This window comes from Artemia sp. Qi Xiang Cuo, chromosome 9 (assembly GCF_049724085.1).
Source record: "Artemia sp. Qi Xiang Cuo chromosome 9, ASM4972408v1, whole genome shotgun sequence".
Taxonomy (NCBI): Eukaryota; Metazoa; Arthropoda; class Branchiopoda; order Anostraca; family Artemiidae; genus Artemia; species Artemia sp. Qi Xiang Cuo.
In genome coordinates this window covers 40,873,154-40,894,553 of record NC_142802.1, presented here as the reverse complement: position 1 = coordinate 40,894,553, position 21,400 = coordinate 40,873,154, and the positions used below count along the sequence as shown (strand labels likewise).

The 21,400-nt window shown below is 35.0% G+C and overlaps 1 protein-coding gene across 1 annotated transcript in view; it reads left to right on the top strand.

Annotated features, from left to right (window-relative positions):
• Positions 1-21,400, top strand: part of cos (kinesin-like protein costa) — a 171,491-nt gene that overhangs the window by 23,170 nt on the left and 126,921 nt on the right. Inside the window, exons 4-7 of the mRNA XM_089094032.1 lie at positions 2,931-3,079; positions 8,292-8,411; positions 12,036-12,219; positions 19,836-20,032. Coding sequence (XP_088950158.1) covers positions 2,931-3,079; positions 8,292-8,411; positions 12,036-12,219; positions 19,836-20,032 — 650 coding nt within the window. The remainder of the gene's footprint in view (positions 1-2,930; positions 3,080-8,291; positions 8,412-12,035; positions 12,220-19,835; positions 20,033-21,400) is intronic.

Genomic DNA, 21,400 nt, shown 5'->3' with positions numbered 1-21,400 from the left:
TGATATATACCACTTAATTTCTTCACTATTTAAACCCGATTTAAAATAATTATCATATCCCCAGACCTCCTTCCATTGCCGGAAAACGCCGAGGGACACCGAGGCCGCGACTTCACACTGCCATTTCTGAATCTCCTGATTTTCAAGCACTCCCTTTACTAGTTTTGCTACATTTCCTACTTCCAGCCCTATCCCCTTCCCTTCATTCCAAACACCTGATAACCCACAACTATTTAAGATTGATTTCACCTGGGAAGCCCATGAACATTTCCTTCTATCCTGCAACACTTCCAGATAAGCTGCATGTACTAACCTATTATTCTCTAAACCAATCACCTTTTCCCAGTATCCTATCATTCTAATCAATCTTTTTACCCTCAATGAAAACAATCCTAGATCACCCTTTAACACCAGATTATTAAATATCCCACTTATCTCTAAAAGTCTCCTGAAATGTCCTAAATAAATTCTTTCTGTTTTTTCCCCTTTTTCAAACCCCCCAAACTCCCCCACCGTAACTGAATACTGGGCCTACCTTCGTCTCAAAAATTCTCCTCTGTAGCTTAATATCTACCAATCCTAAATACCTAAGGGGACTCTTCAATAACGCCCATGAAGTCTTCTGCCCCTTCCAACTCGCTATTTGCACCTGATCACTCCATTTCCCTGAACTAGCGAACTTACATCCCAAATAAATAAAATCCTTAACTTCTTTCATCTCTTTCTTTTTAGAATAAAACTTATTCTTTTCCCTTTCATCATTTCCAAAAACTAATATAACTGATTTTTCAATATTTAAAACTAATTTTTTACTCTCCAAATAACTTTCCAAAATCTCTAACATCTTTTGCAAATCCGGAGCCGATTTCGCAAGCAATACTATGTCATCTGCAAATAATAAACAAAACAGCTCCAGCGACATTAATTTTAACATAGGGACATTTCTATTTCTAAAATACTGCTCAATATCATTAATAAAAAGAGAAAACAAACGCGGTGATAGAGTGCATCCCTGTTTGAGGCCTACATTACTTAAAACTGGCCAAGAATAAGAAATACCTACCTTCACTACTACTTTAACCACCTCATACATTTTCATTATAACTTTTACTAACCTAATTGGCAATCCTAAATTCACCAACACCCCTTTCAACATACTCCTTGAAACTTCGTCAAATGCTCCCCTAATGTCCAAAAACGCCGTATATAACCTATTTTTCCTATGCCTCGTATATTTACTAGCTAAAACCTGTAAACAAAATATTTGATCAATTGTACTATAGTTTTTCCTAAACCCTGCCTGACATTCAATTAATATACCTTTATACTGCAACCATTTATCCATCCTATTAAAAAGGACTCTACAAAATAGCTTACTGATAGAACTTCCTAAACTTATCCCCCTATAGTTCTTGTGCAGGTTTATTTCTTCGTTCTTAAATAATGGGATCAAAATCGATATCTGCCAATTTTGTGGCCATAGAGGTGTACTTAGAATCGCCGAGAATATCAATGCAAGCACTGGCAGTATCCATGCTCTTGACCATTTCAGCAGCTCAGGTGGTACTCCGTCGATACCCGGGGCTGAGTTCCCTCTCATGCTTTTCAAGGCATGCCATATTTCCTCCTGTCCAACCGGTTCCAGTAGTTTAGCGTCCTCTGACTCCAACTCAAAATGAGCTTTTTCTTCTAAACTATTCATGTCTTTATCAGCTCTCTCTTCGTCCTCTTCGGTGTATAACTCTTTGTATTTTTGTTCTAAGTATTCTGGGCAGTTTCCCGCGTGAGGAACTGAAACAGTCAGCTTTCTATTTTCTGTTAATTTCCTAATTAACTTCCAGAACTCCATTGTATCATTCACGCTAAATTTCTCCCGTATTTTTTGGCTCTCTTCCTCTTCAGAACGTCTCTTCTTCAACTTAAGTAGCCTTTTATATCCCCTTCGCTTGTCCCTAAAAACCTGCAAATTATTTTCCAGATCAACTGTATTACTAGCCTTAAGCAATCTAAAAGCTACTAAAACCTTCTTCTTCTTTTCCTCACAATCCTTATAAAAAAAACTCATCAAACCAGTACTTCTAACATTTTTTCTCCTACATGCCACCTTAGTTCCAATCTTATACAAAACCCCCGACAAAAAATCAACAGAACCTGCTATATCCCCTTCCCTTGCCATATCCTCACTCTTCTGAATAAATGAATCCAGCCCTCTGTCTTCAACTAGTACCTTTTTCCACTTCTCCTCACTCTCATTATCAAACCTTAAACCTTCCCTCCAATCAAGCTCATTACCCATCTTTCCCTTAGCCCCAAACTTCTTTTTTTGGCTCTCTGCCCATCCTCCCCCTCCTAATTTAACCCTAATAGGCACGTGATCCGACCCAGCCAGCGCCATCACCTCAAAATCCACACAACAAGAAAGAAGCCCCAGACTAACAACCCCATAATCTATAACACTTGGAGATCTGCCCGAAAAACATGTAAAATCCCCCACTCCTTTATCCTTCCCTGTCCTCCCATTCAAAATAACCAAATTCTGCTTACCACAAAAATCCAATAATTTTTTTCCCCAATTATTCTTTCTCCGATGACCAACCTTACTCGTCCTCCTCCTAACCGACGGCTCAATCATATAAACTCCATTAGTTTTTCCTAGTTCGAGACCCACCTCCTCCTCATGGGCTCCTTCGTCCTCCCCTGTATATCTGTTAAAATCCCCTAGAAAAATAAAATAATCAGACGGAAACTGTTCTGAAAAACGATCCATATCATTTTCTAATATCTCCCAGGTATCCTCATCATTAAAAGTGCTAGTTTCTGGCGGTAAATACACTGAACAAAAGATAAACGTATCTTTCATATATTTATCTCATATATTTATGAGATTAATGTATTGGAGATATGTCCATACAAACATAATACTATTGCAGGATTTAACACCACTGTAACTGCGTATGGTCCGACTAATACAGGCAAGACTTTTACCATTTTTGGGTACTCCCTTGGAAATGACAGAGGCTGGTCTCACACAGGACTTGTCGCTTTTTCTTTGAGAGATATCTATGACAGATTCGAAAAGGTGAGCTTGATACAAAAAGTCCTAATGTTTCTGTGAGTCTAGCTTATTTAACCTAGCAGGTCTCGAGTAGAGGAGAGGAGACTAGTATCCCTTCGTCACCTAACCCCTCCCCACTAGTTTCTTCTTTGCAGTCATGAATATTTTCATTTAGCTCTAGCAATCGTAACATAGAATTACATGAGAACAGGTCGAAAAGTCATTCTTGATACATTAATTTTGGCCAAGGGTTGTTTGTAATAAACAAGTACATCTGGAGATTCAGGAGTAAATTCCAGTAATTTTTTTAAACAAATTCTCTATTTCTGATTAACTAGGTATTTAGTAAATATAGCAAAAAAATTAAGAAGAAAATTTTAAAAATGAAGTCGTAAGACGAATGATTTCGGAAAGAGTAAATTGCAAATCTAGCTATTTAATGTATTGGGAAACACCTTTTAGCTTTGATCTTGAGATTTTCTAGCTGGGATTTCTTATGAAATTTTGTCACAGACAAAGCATGATTAATATTTAAACAGAGTGATTGCTTTACCTATTGATGTGGTTATACTTTGGGTTTTAAGATATATGAGATCGTTATTTTGGTTTAAAAACTAAATAAAACTTGTGAAATATTCGAAAAAAACTTTTAGTTACCTATAATTCTTGGGGAATGGCTTGCGCCATATATTCTTCTTCTTTTTCGTTCATTTTTATTTTTTAACTTGTCCTTGCGCCAGAGCCTACAGCGTATAAATTGAAGTGAAATCGTATAGTCTATGTCACAGGCGACTATCTAAAATTCGTCTGCCCTGCTTTTGTTTTTCGGTTTCTGCATTCAAGTGAAAAGGTACGTTCAAGTAAGTAGGATCCAAGTTCGAATCGAAGTTAGATTAAAATCTAAAAGGGCTTAAGATTTTCAACAGCTGTATCGTAAAAACATTTTAGAGTAATAAGTAGAAAATTTAAAGATTCCAAAGAAGATTATGTTTACACGGATTTGGAACTGATGATAAGTACTGTTACAGTGAATTTTGTTTATGACTTCTGTTGAGTTTCTCATTTTATTTTCGCATTTAGGACTTAAACAGAGAAATGATATAATATTATAGTTGACCCACATGTGCCTCCTAGTAGACTCACCTCAAAAAAAGATCTTTCTCTTTAAGAGAGATAGGATTTTCTTCTAACACTGATCAGTAATTCTCGATTAATAACACTGAAAATAAAGACTTAGGATTTTTTTCACGACTAATGACCGTTTTTGGTTTTAGCTGTCTGTTCTTGCTCCGAACATGCGTATTCAGCACGTCTGGGCTTGTGATAGTTATTTTGTTTTAATGAATGTCTTATCTTGCGTTATTTATTCTGCAATAGCTAATTCATTATTTACTCCAGTTTCAAATATTTCAAGGGACTGAAAACTTCACTGTTTTGTTACACTTAAAAAAAATGAAGGATATTCACTCTGCCCAAAAAAAAAGCTAATTTCTATTCGGGTCACTATCAAGCTCTGATCTGGTGTCTAAACAGGCAAATTGCATTAATTTAGACCATGACCCTTTTGCCCCCCCCCCTCCCCCCTTTTCTATTCCAATCAACTTTTTAGTAGACAGTCATCTTTCAATAGCTATGCGATCTGCTATGCAGCTATGCGATCATTTATTATCGAAGGAACAAACTGGGCCCATTGTACGTCCCCTGCCTCTCTCAAAATCAACTTTTTTGTAGAAGGGTATGTGCACAGAACCTTATTTGGACTATAATTACACTAGGTTTTTTTCATTCTTCTCGTTTTTTGTACCAAAATTCCTGTCTAACAACTATAAACTCTTCTATTCCCCCCATTGCAAGCTTTTGTAAAAAAAAAGAAGAAAAAGTTGTACATTTATGCCCACTAGTGGGCATCTGGCGCATTGTTGGAAAAATAGGAGAAAAATCAACTGACAAAAATCTCATGCCATGTGCATATCCCAAAGGTATATTAGAAATTGTATTTTTTATAGCACATTAGAATAGCCAACAAAACGTTTACCAAAAATTTGTTAAATTCTAGAAATAACTATTGTAAAAAAAAGACCTCAAACTCCTCCAACAGAAATCTTTAACTCCAGAAATGATTGAATTCTCATTCTAACATCGACTCTTGATTCTAAATAATTTAAAATATATATTAAACGAGCAGAACTTTCTTTTTAAAGTCCACGAAAGGCCAGACCTTAAAAATATTCTAGCATACCTGCTTGGAAAACGTTAAAAATCAGCTCAAAGGAATTATCATTTGAGAAATTTGACAACTTTGGTTGAGTCCCCTCTGGTGTTACCCGCTTTGATTGAAATTCTTGCCGACACAGGGGACATGTTATTTATGTTGTAGGTACATTGAACAGACAACACTTTCCTTAACAGTTAGTAAAAGCTTGTGTTTTTTTTTTATTTTAAACTAGCTTTTTGTTAGCTTTTCGAGCTGTTGACAGACTCAAGATTCCCAATCAATTTCTACCAAAATTCTAAGGAAATATCACTTGAGTTATTTGGTCGCTTTGAGAGTTCCTGTGGTGCTGGAAAAATCTGCTATTGGGGCAGTTGTCTTTGAGACGGTTATCCGACACTGAGGCTCGCAAAATGATTTTTAAGGTATCGAATGACCTTAAAGGAGAGTCGCTATTGCCTCATAATTTGTCACAAGCTATATCCGCCATTTTTTTCTACCTAGTGATATTTTTTTCTCTAATTATTTCTTGTGATTTTTTATTTTTGCGGAATTATACTTTTTCTAGATTAGCGTTTGATAGATACGTATTTATAAATAAGTCGGTCCATGTGCTAACTAACATAACGTAACGTTCTGAATTGGATCAGATTAAATTAGCTGTATAATTGAACGACATATTTTTTTTCCTTTGTTCTGCTTTTAATTTGTGATTTACTTCAATTTTCTCGTTGTTTTTGTTTTTTTTTCATGTTTTTTCCTTTTTTAAGGCCATATTCTTTTTTATTTATTTTTATTTTTTTGATCCTTTTACATTATTTTTTATTGGGTACACTAAGGACGCCTTGCTAGTTTAGCATTTCAAATATTCGTTATATATTCTTCTACTCTGAACTTTACTAGCTGAAAGTCTTATTATAGTTATTTTTTCTCTTTTTCTGAGTTAATTATTATAATTATTATTATTATTGTTATGGGTTGGCTAAAAAAAAAAATTGCAGTTCAGGTTAAAAAGGTCCATTGCCCCACCCCTTATCCCTCCAAAAACAACGTTGCTCCAATAGTTGCTGGGAATAGTCTTTAGGCCTTGTATTTTGAGGTGGGGCTTGCCTATCTCTTTTTGCTTTTCTCTTTCCCCCACTCTGAAAACCCCGCCCGCCAGAGTCAGGCCGGTTTGGATAGGCAATACTCGTCCCTTAAAAAAGAGGAAGGAGTCACCATCAGCCGTCAGTGGCGACCATCATCAGATCCACTGAGCCGGTACTAGCAAGAAAACCTCGTTATCCCACCTCGAATTGCTCCTCAATGATATTTTCTTCTGCCATGGTTAGCAGTTTATATTTCCAGGAAGTTACGCTACCTCAAATTTTGATCCGATGCCATGGGAGTTACGGGGGTGCCCGGGAGCAAAAAATAGCATGGTAGGGGGACTAGGTGCCCTCCAATTACTTTAGACGCTTAAAAAGGAAACTATAATTCCGAAGTTTTGATCAAATAAACTCCCTACCAAGTTACTACGACCATCCTTTCTATGGGAAGTGGCCATGAGAAAAATATTACGCACATGGGGTGAATGTGAGATACATTGCAAAGGTTACATTTTACAAGGAGATATATTTGACGAGTCAAATTTCAAATTGCTTTTACGCTACAAAACAATTTGTTTGCCTCCTAATGGAAAAAGATGAAATCTTGATTTGTGTGCTGTTGGAATAAGAAATTTCAATGGAATCTTCGTAAAAACTGTTTCTTCTAAATTGATCTATATTGATCTTTAGTGTTTGTAACTTGGCTTGTTTTAATGAACTGGTAGGCTTATCTGTGGTTAGGGGGTATGATGGTTAAAAACGAAAGGGTACCAATTCAAATTTCAAAGCTTGTGTTTTTTATTCATTAATCTCCGGGAGAGATGTCCACTCACATTTCTTAAAATACAAATCATTACCCAAATACAATGAATGCAAATGATATTTCAATAATTTTCCGAGAAAACGAAAATAGCTTTTCCGGGAATTTTATAATAAAATAAATAATAATAATAAAATGTTTCTGCATGTTGTAATTTGTGGCTCACTAATCTGGTCTTATTTTGACAGGTGGTAAGTAAGATTATATCAGGAGGTCTTTGAACGACTAGATAGTAATTTAATTTTTTTGTCCCAATCATTGCTGCTCTGCTCTATCTCTCGTGAAATAAACCGCCATGCATATATATACCCAGCTTGTTGAATTATCCGAGGGGTTTTTAGGAACCCTATAACTCATTCGTTTCAAGAGACACGTGTTTTTATTTCATTTTGGACACGATGGTATTAACTGTTCAAAATAGTTTTGCACTTCTTACTTGAAGTAATGCGTGTCAAGTCGAAACATTCTTAGTAATCCTAGATTTAAAAGAAATTGACGAGCAGCAAATGATAAATCTAGAAATGCTGAGAGATGCTAAAATTTTAGAGCTTTAATATTTTTCTTTCGGTTATTTTTGTGTTTTGTTAAAATAATTTCAATCATTGGGGTGAACACGTTATTCTCCTTTTTCTAGGGAGAAGGAATCCTTCAAACGAACCTCAAGGAATACCTCCCTCTCCCTTCCCTCTACTTTTGCCTGGTTAGAATTATAACTATAGTGAAATAGAAATGCTGCTAAGATTACTATTTAAAAGTTTTGTTTTTGTTCAGAATCTTTAAATAAGTATCTGAGATGTCTGATGGGTTTTGTTAATTTGTGAATTTTTTCACTTTTAACCTTACAGAACTTGATTGAAAAATTTGCAGGGATGGTCCTGAGCAGTTCATACTAAAGTTTGCTTAAATCCATTCTTCTTCTTCAAATCCACGTGGAAACAAGAAAAATCTTAGATTTCTTCTAGTCTCTAGAGAATTGACTGCTTAGTAAGATCAAAACCACCAATTATTCATCTTTTTGAAAGTTTCTCTTTGTTTGTTTTGTGAATTTAATAGGCTTGACTTCTGGAAAGCTTCAATTAAAGTTCCAGAATAATAAATCTTTATTACTTTTTGCAGTTGTTGCCGAAACGGAGCATTTCATTGTGTGTCAGCTATTATGAGATACATAATGATGAAATCCATGATCTACTTACTCCTGATCCCTCTTGCAACGCTTTTCTTGATACGGATGAAACAGTGCGTATGAAAAAATTAGCAAAATAACCTAAGTGTATTGTGTAGCGTATTGCTTTTTGGTGCAATATATGATTGATTTTCTCAGACAACAAAGTTGTTTGCGTGCACACATTCTCTGCATACTCTGCATTCTCTGCCAAATAAAGGTTTCTCAATCCGTCAAATGAGCGACAAGATGTAATGTAACTAAATACATATTTTATAGTTTTTGAAAAGATAAAGGGTGTATTTTGTTCTGTTAAAAATTGAAGAACAAGAATATCTTATGCGTTTCCTTGTATTTTATTAACCTGAGAAGCGTATTTTGTGAAATTATGCAGCCAAAACCTACGTGTTCAAAAAGCAATGCGCAACGATAATTTGTTTAAGAGTTTTGTTATCATTTTTAAAGCCTTGTCAGTTAGCCATAGAAATTTAAATCGGATTGCCTCGCCTTTTTTGCGAAAAAGTAATCAGTCTTATTTTTTTATGATTCTTTTAAATTGTTCACGATTAGCTCTTGCTTTCTTGACAACACTCATCTAGCTTCAGTTTATCTTGTCTCTTTCAACGAGCAATAATTGTATATTTATTTATGCATGTATTTTTCCTCGAAAACGGCTCTATATTCTTTTTTGGAAAATTGGCATCCTGGGATTTTCTGGTAAGAAAAAAAAGAAGCTATTTATAGGTTACGAGCTTGAGAAAATTCGTTAAGAGGCTTAGTTTTGGAAAAAAAACCGTATGAGTAACTTTCTAATTATGGGGACATTTCAAGCTCACATATACGTCATATTTGCCTCAGAAGTGGCACCAATTACAAACGTACCAAGATGTCATTCTTACGACAATCTCTGCGAGTCAAAATTTAAAGTGAAGAACAAAGAAATATTCGGTTAGAAGATAAGCGACAGCGAGAAATGATGTAATTTATTCTCTTGAAATGTGCTCATAAATATGACCTCACTCACGTGAATCTTTTTCCAAAGTTAAGGCTCTTAATGAATTTTATCAAACTCGTGACCTATATAAGTCAATTTTGAAGGCCAGAAAATCCCAGGATGCCAATTTGCCAAAAAAAAGAAAAAATGAACCGTTTTTGAGAAAACAATTATGAATAAATATATAAATATACAATTATTGCTCGTTTAAAGAGGTATAATATATATCTTATATTATCTCACATTGTCTGCAGTTAGAAGACAAGTGACAATGAGGATCAATATATACAAGTCTGCCACGTACCCGTGCCGGGGCCCGGCTCGTGACATCAAGAGGAAGCTCACATTGTCTGCGGTCAGAAGACAAGCGACAATGAGAATCAATATATACAAGCCTACCGCGTAGCCGTGCCGGGGCACGGCGGCGTAGTGACTTAAAACTAAACAATAATGCCATAATTATGCTCTTGCGTAATTTAGATATTTCAGGAATTGCAATTAAATGTATACAAATTGCTATACAAATGGTTATTTCGCTAACTGATTAAAAAATATGTGATGACTCCAAATATGAAAATTTTACCGCTCTAGGTTTAACTTGAATTCGAGTTTTTTGTGGTTGAATTTGAGGTTGAGGCCAAAAAAATGTTGATTTAGTATATATCAGAAAATGTGTTCAGATTTGACGTTTGTTCGCTGATGAACATGAAACTAAATATTTGAAGTCAAGAGAATTGTTTGGAGCTCAAGGCTCTGAGGAATAGTGATGTTAAGAGAGAGGTGTGGATCGCAGACGTATATTAAACTTGGTACTTGACAGAAAATTGGCTGTCTCGTGCTTGTGGTAACAATCAAGATTGGGTCCAGGTAAAGTCCAGTGTGCCTAGAATCTTTAGTTTTGTGAAAGTGAGTAAGAATAAGGACGAGGAGGGGAAGCCGAGAGGCATAATTGGCAAGATAAAAAAAAAAAAAAAAAAAACATTCTGTCAAAGAGCTTCCCTTTGCTGGGGGCAAACACTAGTTCGTTGGATAACACAGAGATTTCCACAAGCCCGGGTACATTTTAAGCCATCCTTTTTGCAAGAAAATCGCATTATCACTTTTCTGTTCTTGCCGGCACAGGAATGAAGTTGATAGGGAACCTTCTAGGGGGCGGAAAGAGAATGAAGCGGGCACCGTGCTGATCAATATTAACTGTATATCTTAAAGTAGAACAGTAGTTTCAAGAATATTGTCTTCTCTGGTTTGAAGAAGGTGAGTCTGAATAAGACTGACTACCTTTCATTTTGATCTATCCACTTCTTTTAATAAAATGTCAAATTTGCCGGGCATAGCTAAAGTCCAGATATTGAGCTTATCAGTATTGAAAACAGTTTTCGCCAATTTGGAACTCGTCTGCCTACTTAGAGTTGTCCTGGGACTATGTGGCAACTAGAAATTTTGTCCCTAAACAAGAGTAGGATTTGATACCAAATCAGAGCTAAATGAAGAAGCAATTACTCTTCATCATTCATCAAAGTTTTTCTATGACGTGCTCTTTTTGGAATTCGACCAACTTTTAGTTCCTGTAAATTGTTAACCCGTCTTCTTGGGACGGATTTATTCTCCAAGCTAGAAACAAAACAATTTAATCTGAGTTCTTTTTGACAAGAACATATTTTTGTCGGATTGAAAATTGCGTGCTAGATTTGAATCAATTATGAACCGAGAAAATGAAATTGAAAATGACTGTTAAAAGCCGGAACCACTATTTATCAGACTTTTTTAGAGCTAGGACACTTATCAATTTCTTTAAGCAACAATAAAATATGTCACAGATTCAGATTTTGAGTTGCAACTAGTAAAAAAACATAGCTATCAAAGAATCACTTTTACAAGGTCTCTGCTGCATTGTTTTTTTTTCTTAAAAGTATGTTGCCATCGGATGCTAGTTTTTTTCAAAATTTGAAACAAATTGGTCGATGAGAAGTAGGTTGAAAATAAATTGACAAAATGCCTGATAGTAGGAAACAGAATTCCAACACAAATACACGAAGGTAATTCTATAAAGTGTTCAATCATTGGTCTTTAAAAGGTTGTATTATTGTTATTATTATAACTACTTCGCATTTTTATTTATAAATTTATTATATTTTGAAGAATGGAGTATACAAGTGTATGTTGAAAAGATGTTTTACGTAATTATTTTGGGCTTAAAACCAATCTCCATTCGCAATGTTTCAAAAAAATGCCAAATCTTTTTAAAATTGAGACAACTATTACTTTTTTTTTAATTTGGTGGATTTTCAGAAAAAGCTTACATATAGCTTGACGTAGCCTACCTCCGCTTGCTTCGTTCGCTGCGATTAGAAGCTTAGCTATTCAGACATGACGTCTATTTTTTTTTCTTATTAGATTTTATTGGTTTTTTTTTATAGCCTTTGCCCATTCTGAAGGTTCCAATTGGCTAAATTTTTGTTTTATGCCAAGTGGAAAATGGGTACTTCTGCCAAAACGTAAACCTTATATCTACCATTTGATTTCCTCCACCCCAGCCCAAAAATTGATGGCAAGTTTGACCCCTCCAGTCTCGTGGAATTTTTTTTTTTGGTACTTTTGCCCCCCTTCAGTGTATGTGAGTTTGTTTCATTATGTATAAACTCCTATTGGAATAACAGAGTCTTGTTGTTTCTCATCTTTTATTTTTCTCTCTTTTTCTCTTTAGGGCGCTGTTATTGTCTCAGGTTTGACTGAGATAGACTGCATCTCAATGGATCAAGTTCTATGTTGTCTGGATAGGGGAATGAAACTTCGTTCTCAGTTCCAGTCTATGACGTCTTTTGGTTCAAGCCTTACTAAACACTCTCACATGGTGTTGACTATTGTGGTGAAACAGAGATGGATTGAAGGTATCCGCATTGCTGTTGCTTAAAATAATAACGTTTGACTTTTGAGTTTCTAGACTACGTCACTGAAAATGGAAAAAATTCAATTATATATTTGGGAAATTATCTATTAACAGGTTTTAAACAAGTATCTTTGAATATTAATTATAATTGAAGTGGATTGAATTGAATATAATTATTAATAATGTTGCTGTTAGATAAAAGTTTTCAGGATGAGTCCCGAGTGTGATCAGACTTAAAACGCTTAAAAAAAATGGGAGTAAAACTAGTTTGTAGCAAATATCAATAATAAAAATAATAATAAAAAAAAGAGTAAATATAAAATATAGGGAGATGATAGATTTCTAGAAATGACATGAATACTATGAAATAACACTGCACAAACATATTTTATAGGTCCATTAGATGGGTTAGCTTTAGAGTTATCATCACCTTATTCGCTATTCCTAGTGTTGCTACTTTTATCAAAAATTCAGTTTTAATTTAATATAGCACTAGAGTAGACTCAGTTCTAGTCAGTTTTGTAGCAAATTCTACAAAGCTTAACCCAATTATGAATGATCAGTTACTTCCAAATTGGTACCTAAGCATTTTAGCACCTGTACAGAAATCTTCTTAGTTACCACTTGAGTTTATTTTCAAAGGTAAGGCTCGTAATTGGCTAGTATACAAAGTGCTTTCTTTTAGCTCCAATAGGCTGTCTTTTAAGTTTGTACTTTATTTTTATATTTAAGTTATGGTGTTTGCCAAGTATGTATTTTATCATATTATAATCGTTTGGCCCTATGAGAGATCTCATGGTGTATTCCTTAGAATGATCCTTCCTGCTATGCCTTTTTCTGTCCTTCCGTGTACATTAAAAACATCTCGGGTATTCTAAATTACATCGCAGCAACTCATATAAAAAAGAGACCAATTTATGGTAATTAAAGAGTGAGGTTAGTAGTATAGGTCGTCTGTTGTTTACAAATTTTATATTCCATTGATAAATGTGGGAATGTTTGACCTTTTCTTTCCAAAAAGACGAGGGGGATTCGGCTAAGTCTTTCAGAGAATGTTGAGGGGAGTTTTGAACTAAATCAAAACACATTATTTGAATAGGGCGCAAATAGATATGACTGATTTTTCCGGATTTGGAAGTTTCCGGAAATGATAAGGAAGATGATGAATTGACAAAAAAGCCAATATTTGCGCGCTACTAATACTGCTACAACTACCATTGCTACCACTAAAACTACCGCTTCTGTAGTGAGTCAAACAGTTCGTGGTAACGAACTGTAAGTAAGGAGCGACCCGGCTCAATGGTAACCGAAACTCTAAAAAACGGAATTATGATACCAATAGATACATCAAAAGAATCAGATTTTAATGCTGATTTCAAATATATAAGTTTCGTCAAGTTTAATCTTACCTATCAAAAGTTACGCGTCTCAGAAAATTTGGCTGATTTTAAAAAAAAGGAGGAAAGACCCCTTAAAAATTATTGAACCTTAATGAAAATCACACCATAATATTCAGCGTATCAGAGAACTCTACTGACGAGCTTTCAAGCACCTATCTACAAAAATGTGGAATTTTGTATTTTTTGCCAGAAGACAGATCACGGATGCGTGTTTATTTGTTTTTTTTTTCTTTTCCCAGGGGTGATCGTATCGATCCAGTGGTCCTAGAATATCGTGGGAGATCTCATTGGAACGGAAATTAAAAGTTCTAGTGCTCTTTTTAAGTGACCAAAAAAAATGGAGGGCAACTAGGCCCCCTCCCACGCTCATTTTTTTCCCAAAGTCACCCGATCAAAATTTTGAGATAGCCATTTTGTTCAGCATGGTCGAAAATATTATAACTATGTCTTTTAGAATGACTTAATCCCTCGAAACCCCCAGGGGGAGGGCTGAAAGTTATGAAATTTACCCAATGTTAACATAAAGTATTGGTTATTGGGAAGTATACAGAAGTTTTCAGGGGGAATTTTTTCTGGTAGTGGGGGTGGGTCGAGGGTTATATGGGAGGATCTTTCCAAGAAGGAAGTTTTCATGGGGGAAGGGATTTTGCTATGAAGGGGGCGCCTGATTTCCCATCGTTATTTAAAAAAAAAAATCAGAAATTAAATGTAAAAAAACAAGTTTTTCAACTGAAAGTAAGGAGCAGCATTAAAACTTAAAACGAATAAAAAAATATTAGCTATATGATTGGGTTCACCTTCTAGTCAATGCTTCGCTCTTTAAGCCAAAGATGTTTTAGTACTTTCATAAGAGCTATTTATTCTAATTAACGGTCTTTGTGATTAAGGGGTCATTTTTAAAGAATTGGAACAAAATTCAAACTTTAGCTTAAAGAGCAAGGTATTGACTAGGGGGCAAACCCCCTAATATACGTATTAAAAATAGATAAATATAGAAGTTCGTTACGTAAGTTAATTCGTAAGTTACGTATATTTATTACTAATAAAAACGTTCATAAATAAAATTCAACAAGTTTCGAGAAAGCCATTTAACCAAATAAAAGTAAAACTAATATACAAATTTCGTTTTAATTATTCATGCACGGTGAGCAAAAATCAAAACCTGCATTAATTAAAAAATGTTCACAACTGAAATAAAAAAAAACAAGTTTTTTTAAACTGAAAGTAAGGAACGACGTTAAACCTTAAGACAAACACAAATTATTCCGTGCATGAACGGTACTGGTCCACTCCTCAACGCCTCACTCTTTGCGCTGAAGTTTGACTATCTCACAACTCAAATTATTTTAAACAAAAAAATTTTGTTTTAATTGCTATTTTTTTTAATTAACTTTTAACGAAATTCCCACCATCAGATTCAGCTTATCAATGAACATTATTAAAGAAGCTTCAAACTCCTATCTGCAAAAATGTGGAATTTTGCATTTTTAATTAACTTTAACGAAAATTACACCATCACATTCAGCTTATCAGAGAACCCTATTAAAGAAGTTTCACGCTCCTATCTGCAAAAAAGTGAAAATTTGAATTTTTTGCTCGAAGAAAGATAACGGTGCGTGCCCTCCGATAAACGGAGGGCAACTTTGCCCCTTCCAACACCCATTTTTTTCTCAAAGTTACCTAATTAAAATCTTTAGGTAGCCATTTTGTTCAGCATTGTCGAAAATCAAAGGAATATGTCTTTTAAGATCAGTTAATCTCCCACAGTTCCCAGGAGAAGGGCTGCAAGATATGAATTTTGCCCATTGCTTACATATTGTAGTGGTTATTGGGAAGTATACAGACATTTTCAGGAAGAATTTTTTTCTGGTGGGGGGGGGGCTGGAGGAGGGTGTTACTCAGGAGAATCTTTCCGTGGAGGATTTGTCTTTGGGGTAAGGGACATTTCTATGAAGGGGGCGCCGAATTTCCAATCATTATTTAAAAAACGATCAGAGATTAAATTTAAAAAAAACAATTTTTTTCAACTGAAAGTAAGAAGCAACATTAGAACTCAAAACCAACAGAAATTATTACGCATATGAGGGGGTTCTCCCCGAAGTCAATACCTCGCTCTTTACACTACAGTTTTTTTAGTGCTTTCAAAAGAGTTATCTATTCTAATTAAACGCCTTTGTGATTCAGGGGTTTGTGAATTAAATTTTTTTTTTACTTTTAACGTAAAGAGCGTGGTATTGACTAAGGGGAGAACTCCCTCATATACGTAATAACATATACGTAATAAATAAATAAAAAAAAAACAAGCGATACGGCTCAATAGTAATCGAAACTTTTAAAAACGGAATTTTAATGTCAATAAATGTATCAAAAGAATGGGCTTATAATGCTGGTTCTAAATATATAAATTCTATTAAGTGTAGTATTACTCATCAAAGGCTACGAGCCTGAGAAAATTTACCTGATTTTTTAGAGGAAACATCCCCTAAAGTGAAAGAATTTTAATGAAAATTCTTATTCAGCGTATCACAAAACCCTATTACATAGGTTTCAAGCTCATATCTGCAAAAATCTGCAACTTTATCTGCAACGTATTTTTTGCCAGAAGAAAAATATATGAATATAGAAGTTCGTTACGTAAGTTAATTTGTAAATTACGTCAGAACCAAATTTAGAGACAACCATTTAGCAAAAGAAGAGTAAAATTTTTATGCAAATTTTGTTTACTTATTCAATGACGGTGAGCCAAAATAAAAGTTGCATTAACTAAAAAACGATCAGAAATTAAACAAAAAAAAAACAAGTTTTTTAAACTGAAAGTAAGGAGCGACATTAAAAATTAAAACTAACATAATTTATTCCGTTTATGAAAGGGGGTGTCCCCTCCTAAACGCCTCTATATTTACTATAAATTTTGACTCTGTATAACAACTTTATTTTTTTAAACAATAAAAAACTTTAGCTTAAAGTGCGAGGCGTTGAGGAGGGGACAGCCCCTTTCATATACGGAATAATTTCTGTTCGTTTTAAGTTTTAATGTCGCTCCTTACGTTCAGTTTAAAAAACTTGTTTTTTTTTATTTAATTACTACCAAGGCTGAGTATATTGAAAGGAACATCTGAGAAAATGTCGAGGGGAAAGTTCATTGGTGCCCGTGCCCTTTTTTATCAGATAATTGTCCCTTTTCCTTTTTTGCTTAGATTTACCAACAAAATAATTTTACTTATAAGTTAAACTCCCGTAGAGGCTAGCTTGTTGTCAAGGCAACGATTTTGCAAGAGAAATGAGCCATCACACGGGCTAGCTAAATCTTGGGTTATTGATTCTTAGTTTACTGACAATCCAAATTCAATTTTTTGTGGTTTTATATATTTAATTGGCCCGTGTTCACACTGGGCTATGCCTTAGGCAACCTTTCTTTCTATGTGTACATATATTTTCTCAGTTAGTTCATGTTTAGACTTCGTAGTTCCCGTTTGAAATTCAGACAATGATGTTGAAGTTTACATTGGTAGGTTAAAGTGAGTTGTTTCTGCGACTGTATTAGATTATTTTTACCCGAACCCTGGTGCGCTTAAAAAAGGAGTATTGAGAATTATTGTCATTATAATATCGACTGGAGGAACTGTCGCCCTCCAAGCATATTATTAGTTTTTAGTGGTGACACAGGTCGTGGCACCTTGGGCCAAATAGCGTGGCATTTACTCTACCATAGATAGTACACTTGTCATACCCACATTGGTTGTAAATATCAGTGCGGGAAGAACTTGTAGAACTCTTGGGACCACTTGATCGCTTTACTGTACTCAAGCAGCGCCGCCAGACATTACACTGGTGGCGCTAGAGAACGTACAAAGTTGAACTAACTCAAAACATACTGTGTGCATACAGATTGTCAAAAGGTGTATCAGCAATATTTTTGTAACGACTACCGTATCAAGATGAAACTTCCAGTGCAGCATGTGGGGGATATTTAACTTACTAAAAAGCAACATGTACATGCTACTACTGCTATTAATACTGCTGCTACTACTGTTACTACTACTACTACTACTACTAATACAACACTATTACTGCTACTACTGCTCTTACTACTAGCCCTACTATATGATACTAGTATTATTGAGGCTAAGTATATGAAGGTGAAAATTTGACAGAATATTCAGAAAATGTTTGAACTAAATCAAAACACACTGTATATGCAGATTGTCAAAAGGACTTTCTCAAGAATGGATTTGGGCATTAAGTTTGAACTGTCAGAGAATGCTTAAAGGGGAAGATCAATTAACCAAATGGTAATATGTGCGTGCTACTGCTAATACTACTACCACTCCTACTTTTACAGCTGTTGCTACTGAACTACTCCAACTACTACCTCAATTGCAAGTACGTGTAAGGCTTAGAGTATGAAGATGAAAAGGGTATCAAAAGGGGGCATCAGAAATATTCTTGCAACGGCCTACCGTATCAAGATGAAACTTCTGGGCTATCATGAGGGGGATGTTCAAGTGACCAAAAGGTAAGATGTGAATGCTACTATTGTTATTAATACTGCGGCTACTACTGTTACTACCACTACTACTTCAATACTACTACTGCTACTACTTCTCCTACTTCTCCCACTACTACTTCTCCTACTTCTCCCACTACTACTGTGACATTAGAATTATTAAGGCTAAGTGTATGAAGGTGAAAATTCGAGAGAATATTGGGAGTGGGGGGGGGGATTTAAACTAAATCAAAACACACTTTGTGCATGCAGGTTGTCAAAAGGACGTATCTCAAGAATGGATTTGGGTATTAAGTTGAAACTTCCAGAGAATGCTAAAAGGAGAAGGTCAATTGACCAAAACACAACATGTGCATGCTACTGCTACTACCACTATTCCAACTACTATTTCTATTGCAACTTCTTGTAAGGCTGAGGATATTAAGATGACAATTTCAGGAAGTACGCGAATATACGGGCTATCAAGAGGGTATACTGGCAATGTCATAGTAACGGCTAATTGTATTAACTTGAAACTTCCAGGACTTGATGAAGGGGATGTTCAACTGACCAAAAGGCAATACTGCTGCTTTTACTAGTAGTAGTGCTGTTACTGCTAATACTAGTACTAATACTAATACTACTACTGTGACTACTGTTACAACTATGCCTAGGGGTATGAAGGTGAAATATTCAGGGAGAATTGAGGTGGGAAGGTTAATTGAATCACAACAAGCCATCTGTATGCAGGTTTTCAAAAGGATGTATCAACAATATTTTAGGAACGGTTTGGCGTTTGAAGTTGAAACTTACAGGGCTTGTTCTGGGGCATGTTGAACTAACCAAAAGACAATATTTGCATCCTAATGCTACTGCTTCTACTCATGCTACTATTACTAATGCTACTACTGCTACTGAGGCTAAGGCTACTACTATTAGTTCTACTGATACTATTACTATTACTACTGGTACTACTACTAGTGCTAGCTTGTACTACTTCTATACGGTAAGCATATTAAGGTGAAACTTATAGAGCTTATTTAGGGGGAGTTTCAGTTAAACGAAAAAACTGTATTCATGTAGGTTTTCAAAACGGCATATAAACAATATCGTAGGTAGTGTAGCACTCTAATAGATAGTAATATCATAGAAACTTTTAAGGGAGCTAATCCGATTGGAAGTTAGAAATTTGGTGCCCTTTTTAAGAGTGAAAACTGATTAAAATCAAAGAGTAAAGTCAAAGAATCAACGGATGTGATAATGTTTTAGGTCGTATCAAGTAAGTCAAACAGTTTAAGATGAAACAATGAAAATCAGAAACGAACCTCTAGCTTCAGCAAAGGTCTTAAAATTTTGTTTCCGTTCTAAAGGGAAAAGTTGAAGGACAGTAGACTTAGGTTGGGTTCCGAAACTATGAAAAAAGATACTAACGAACAGCACTTTCCTCCATGTGTGTCTTTCTCTTGGTACCTAAAGCTTTGCTATTGATACTGAGCTACTTTTTGATTTTCAGATGAATCAGGTTTATTTCGGGTCCCATTAAGAGTAGGGTTAATATTTCATTTTAACAAGATATTTATTTCGAGAAGTGCTTGTATATTTTACATGTCCCTTGGTATGTCATAGATAAAGTTTAACGCTTTAAACATTATTCCCAACAAATATCCATCTTCTAAGTTACAGGTATGATTTTTATGTAGTCACGTTTGCTATATATACACTTACTTTCAGGCGATGCTTACATTGAGTCTACTTCAAGAATGTCTTTTGTTGATCTGGCTGGGTCTGAAAGGTTTGGCTCAAATGTGGATGGTGGATACAACTCGGGGCTTTTGGCTTTGAACAATGTAATTACAGCATTAGGAGATCCAAGAAGAAAAGCCCATCATGTTCCTTACTGGGACTCGAGACTGACATCGGTTCTCAAGGTGTTTTTAAGTATTTTCTTGCATAGGTTAATATAATATAAGATTACCTCCTTCATATTCCGGCAATACAGACCGGCAATAAAAGTATAGCACATGTAGCTAATGTTGCGAGCATTGAACTCAACGGCGTTGCAATATGACACAATTTGACTGAAAATACTTATCTAATGTTTTTTTTTTTACTTTTAAATTTAGAGCATAGTAAAAGTAGCTATTCAATATTGTTTTAACGGTGAATATTTATATGTATCGTGTGAAATATTAATAGATGACATAGTTTTATCTGCATTAAAAGGTTAGTATTTTTTCGTTTTAACATCACTTTATGCTTCTAATTATGGGAGATATGCGGGACTTTTTTTTAGTTTGAACAGATAAGTTGAACAATTAGGTATCTAAACAATTAGGAACAATTAGATGGCGTTGTTTTAAGTGAATTTCTCCATTTTTCCTACTTCTGCAGTCAATAATGTTTATATGTTGATTTTTCATAATTTCTATGTAATCTCCATCCCAGCTTGCTTAAAGCCTATCTCTTTATGCCTCCCCAAGAAGTTCCAAAATCCCTTAAATCCTTTCTCACATCCTCCTTCCACCCAATTCGCGGACGACCTGTTTTTTCATTTGGTCTAGATGGTTGGCTGCAAAGGACGATCTTTAGCAATCTGTAATTTATCCTCCATAGAACGTGTCATAGCTATCTCAACCTTTCTCTCATTACAGCCCTAGAAAGCGAGATAGAACCAATTTTTTCATACAACTTACTTTTTAAATACGGTCAGTCAGGCGAGTACCAAAACAATCCGTAGCCAAGTCCACTTTCTCTCAGATCACCTTTGTTTTAGAACCATACTTAACCGCTTGCCACTCGGCACATATGCCGAGTGTTGTATATATTTGATTCTCGCTATTCCTTTTCTTCTAACCGCAGATAATGCGAACTTCTTCTTTGTGTCATGGCGCCACCATAGGCTCGATACAACCACTCCGGAAAAAATACAAATTCTTAAGCCAAAGATGTGAAAATGGAGAAATATTCATTATATTAACCAATAACAAACTTTGGCAATATAAAAGGAACAGAAATTAATTTGGCTGTCTTCTCCCCCGCCTCTAACCGTAAAAATTGTAAAGCCTATTTCCTCACTCACGCTTTACTGAAAACAAATTATACTAGGCGTATTTTTTTTTTCATGTTTATAATTTAAAAAAAAATAATGAAAAAGTTTTGAATTGCCGAGTTTCCTGGGATTAGTATAATTATATACTAAATATTCAGTTTATTTTCGTTAGTTCTTTTCTCTCATCTCGATTATATTAGTAATCTATTTTTTCAGTTTTTGTCGATGTTTTGAAAAACAAAGCACA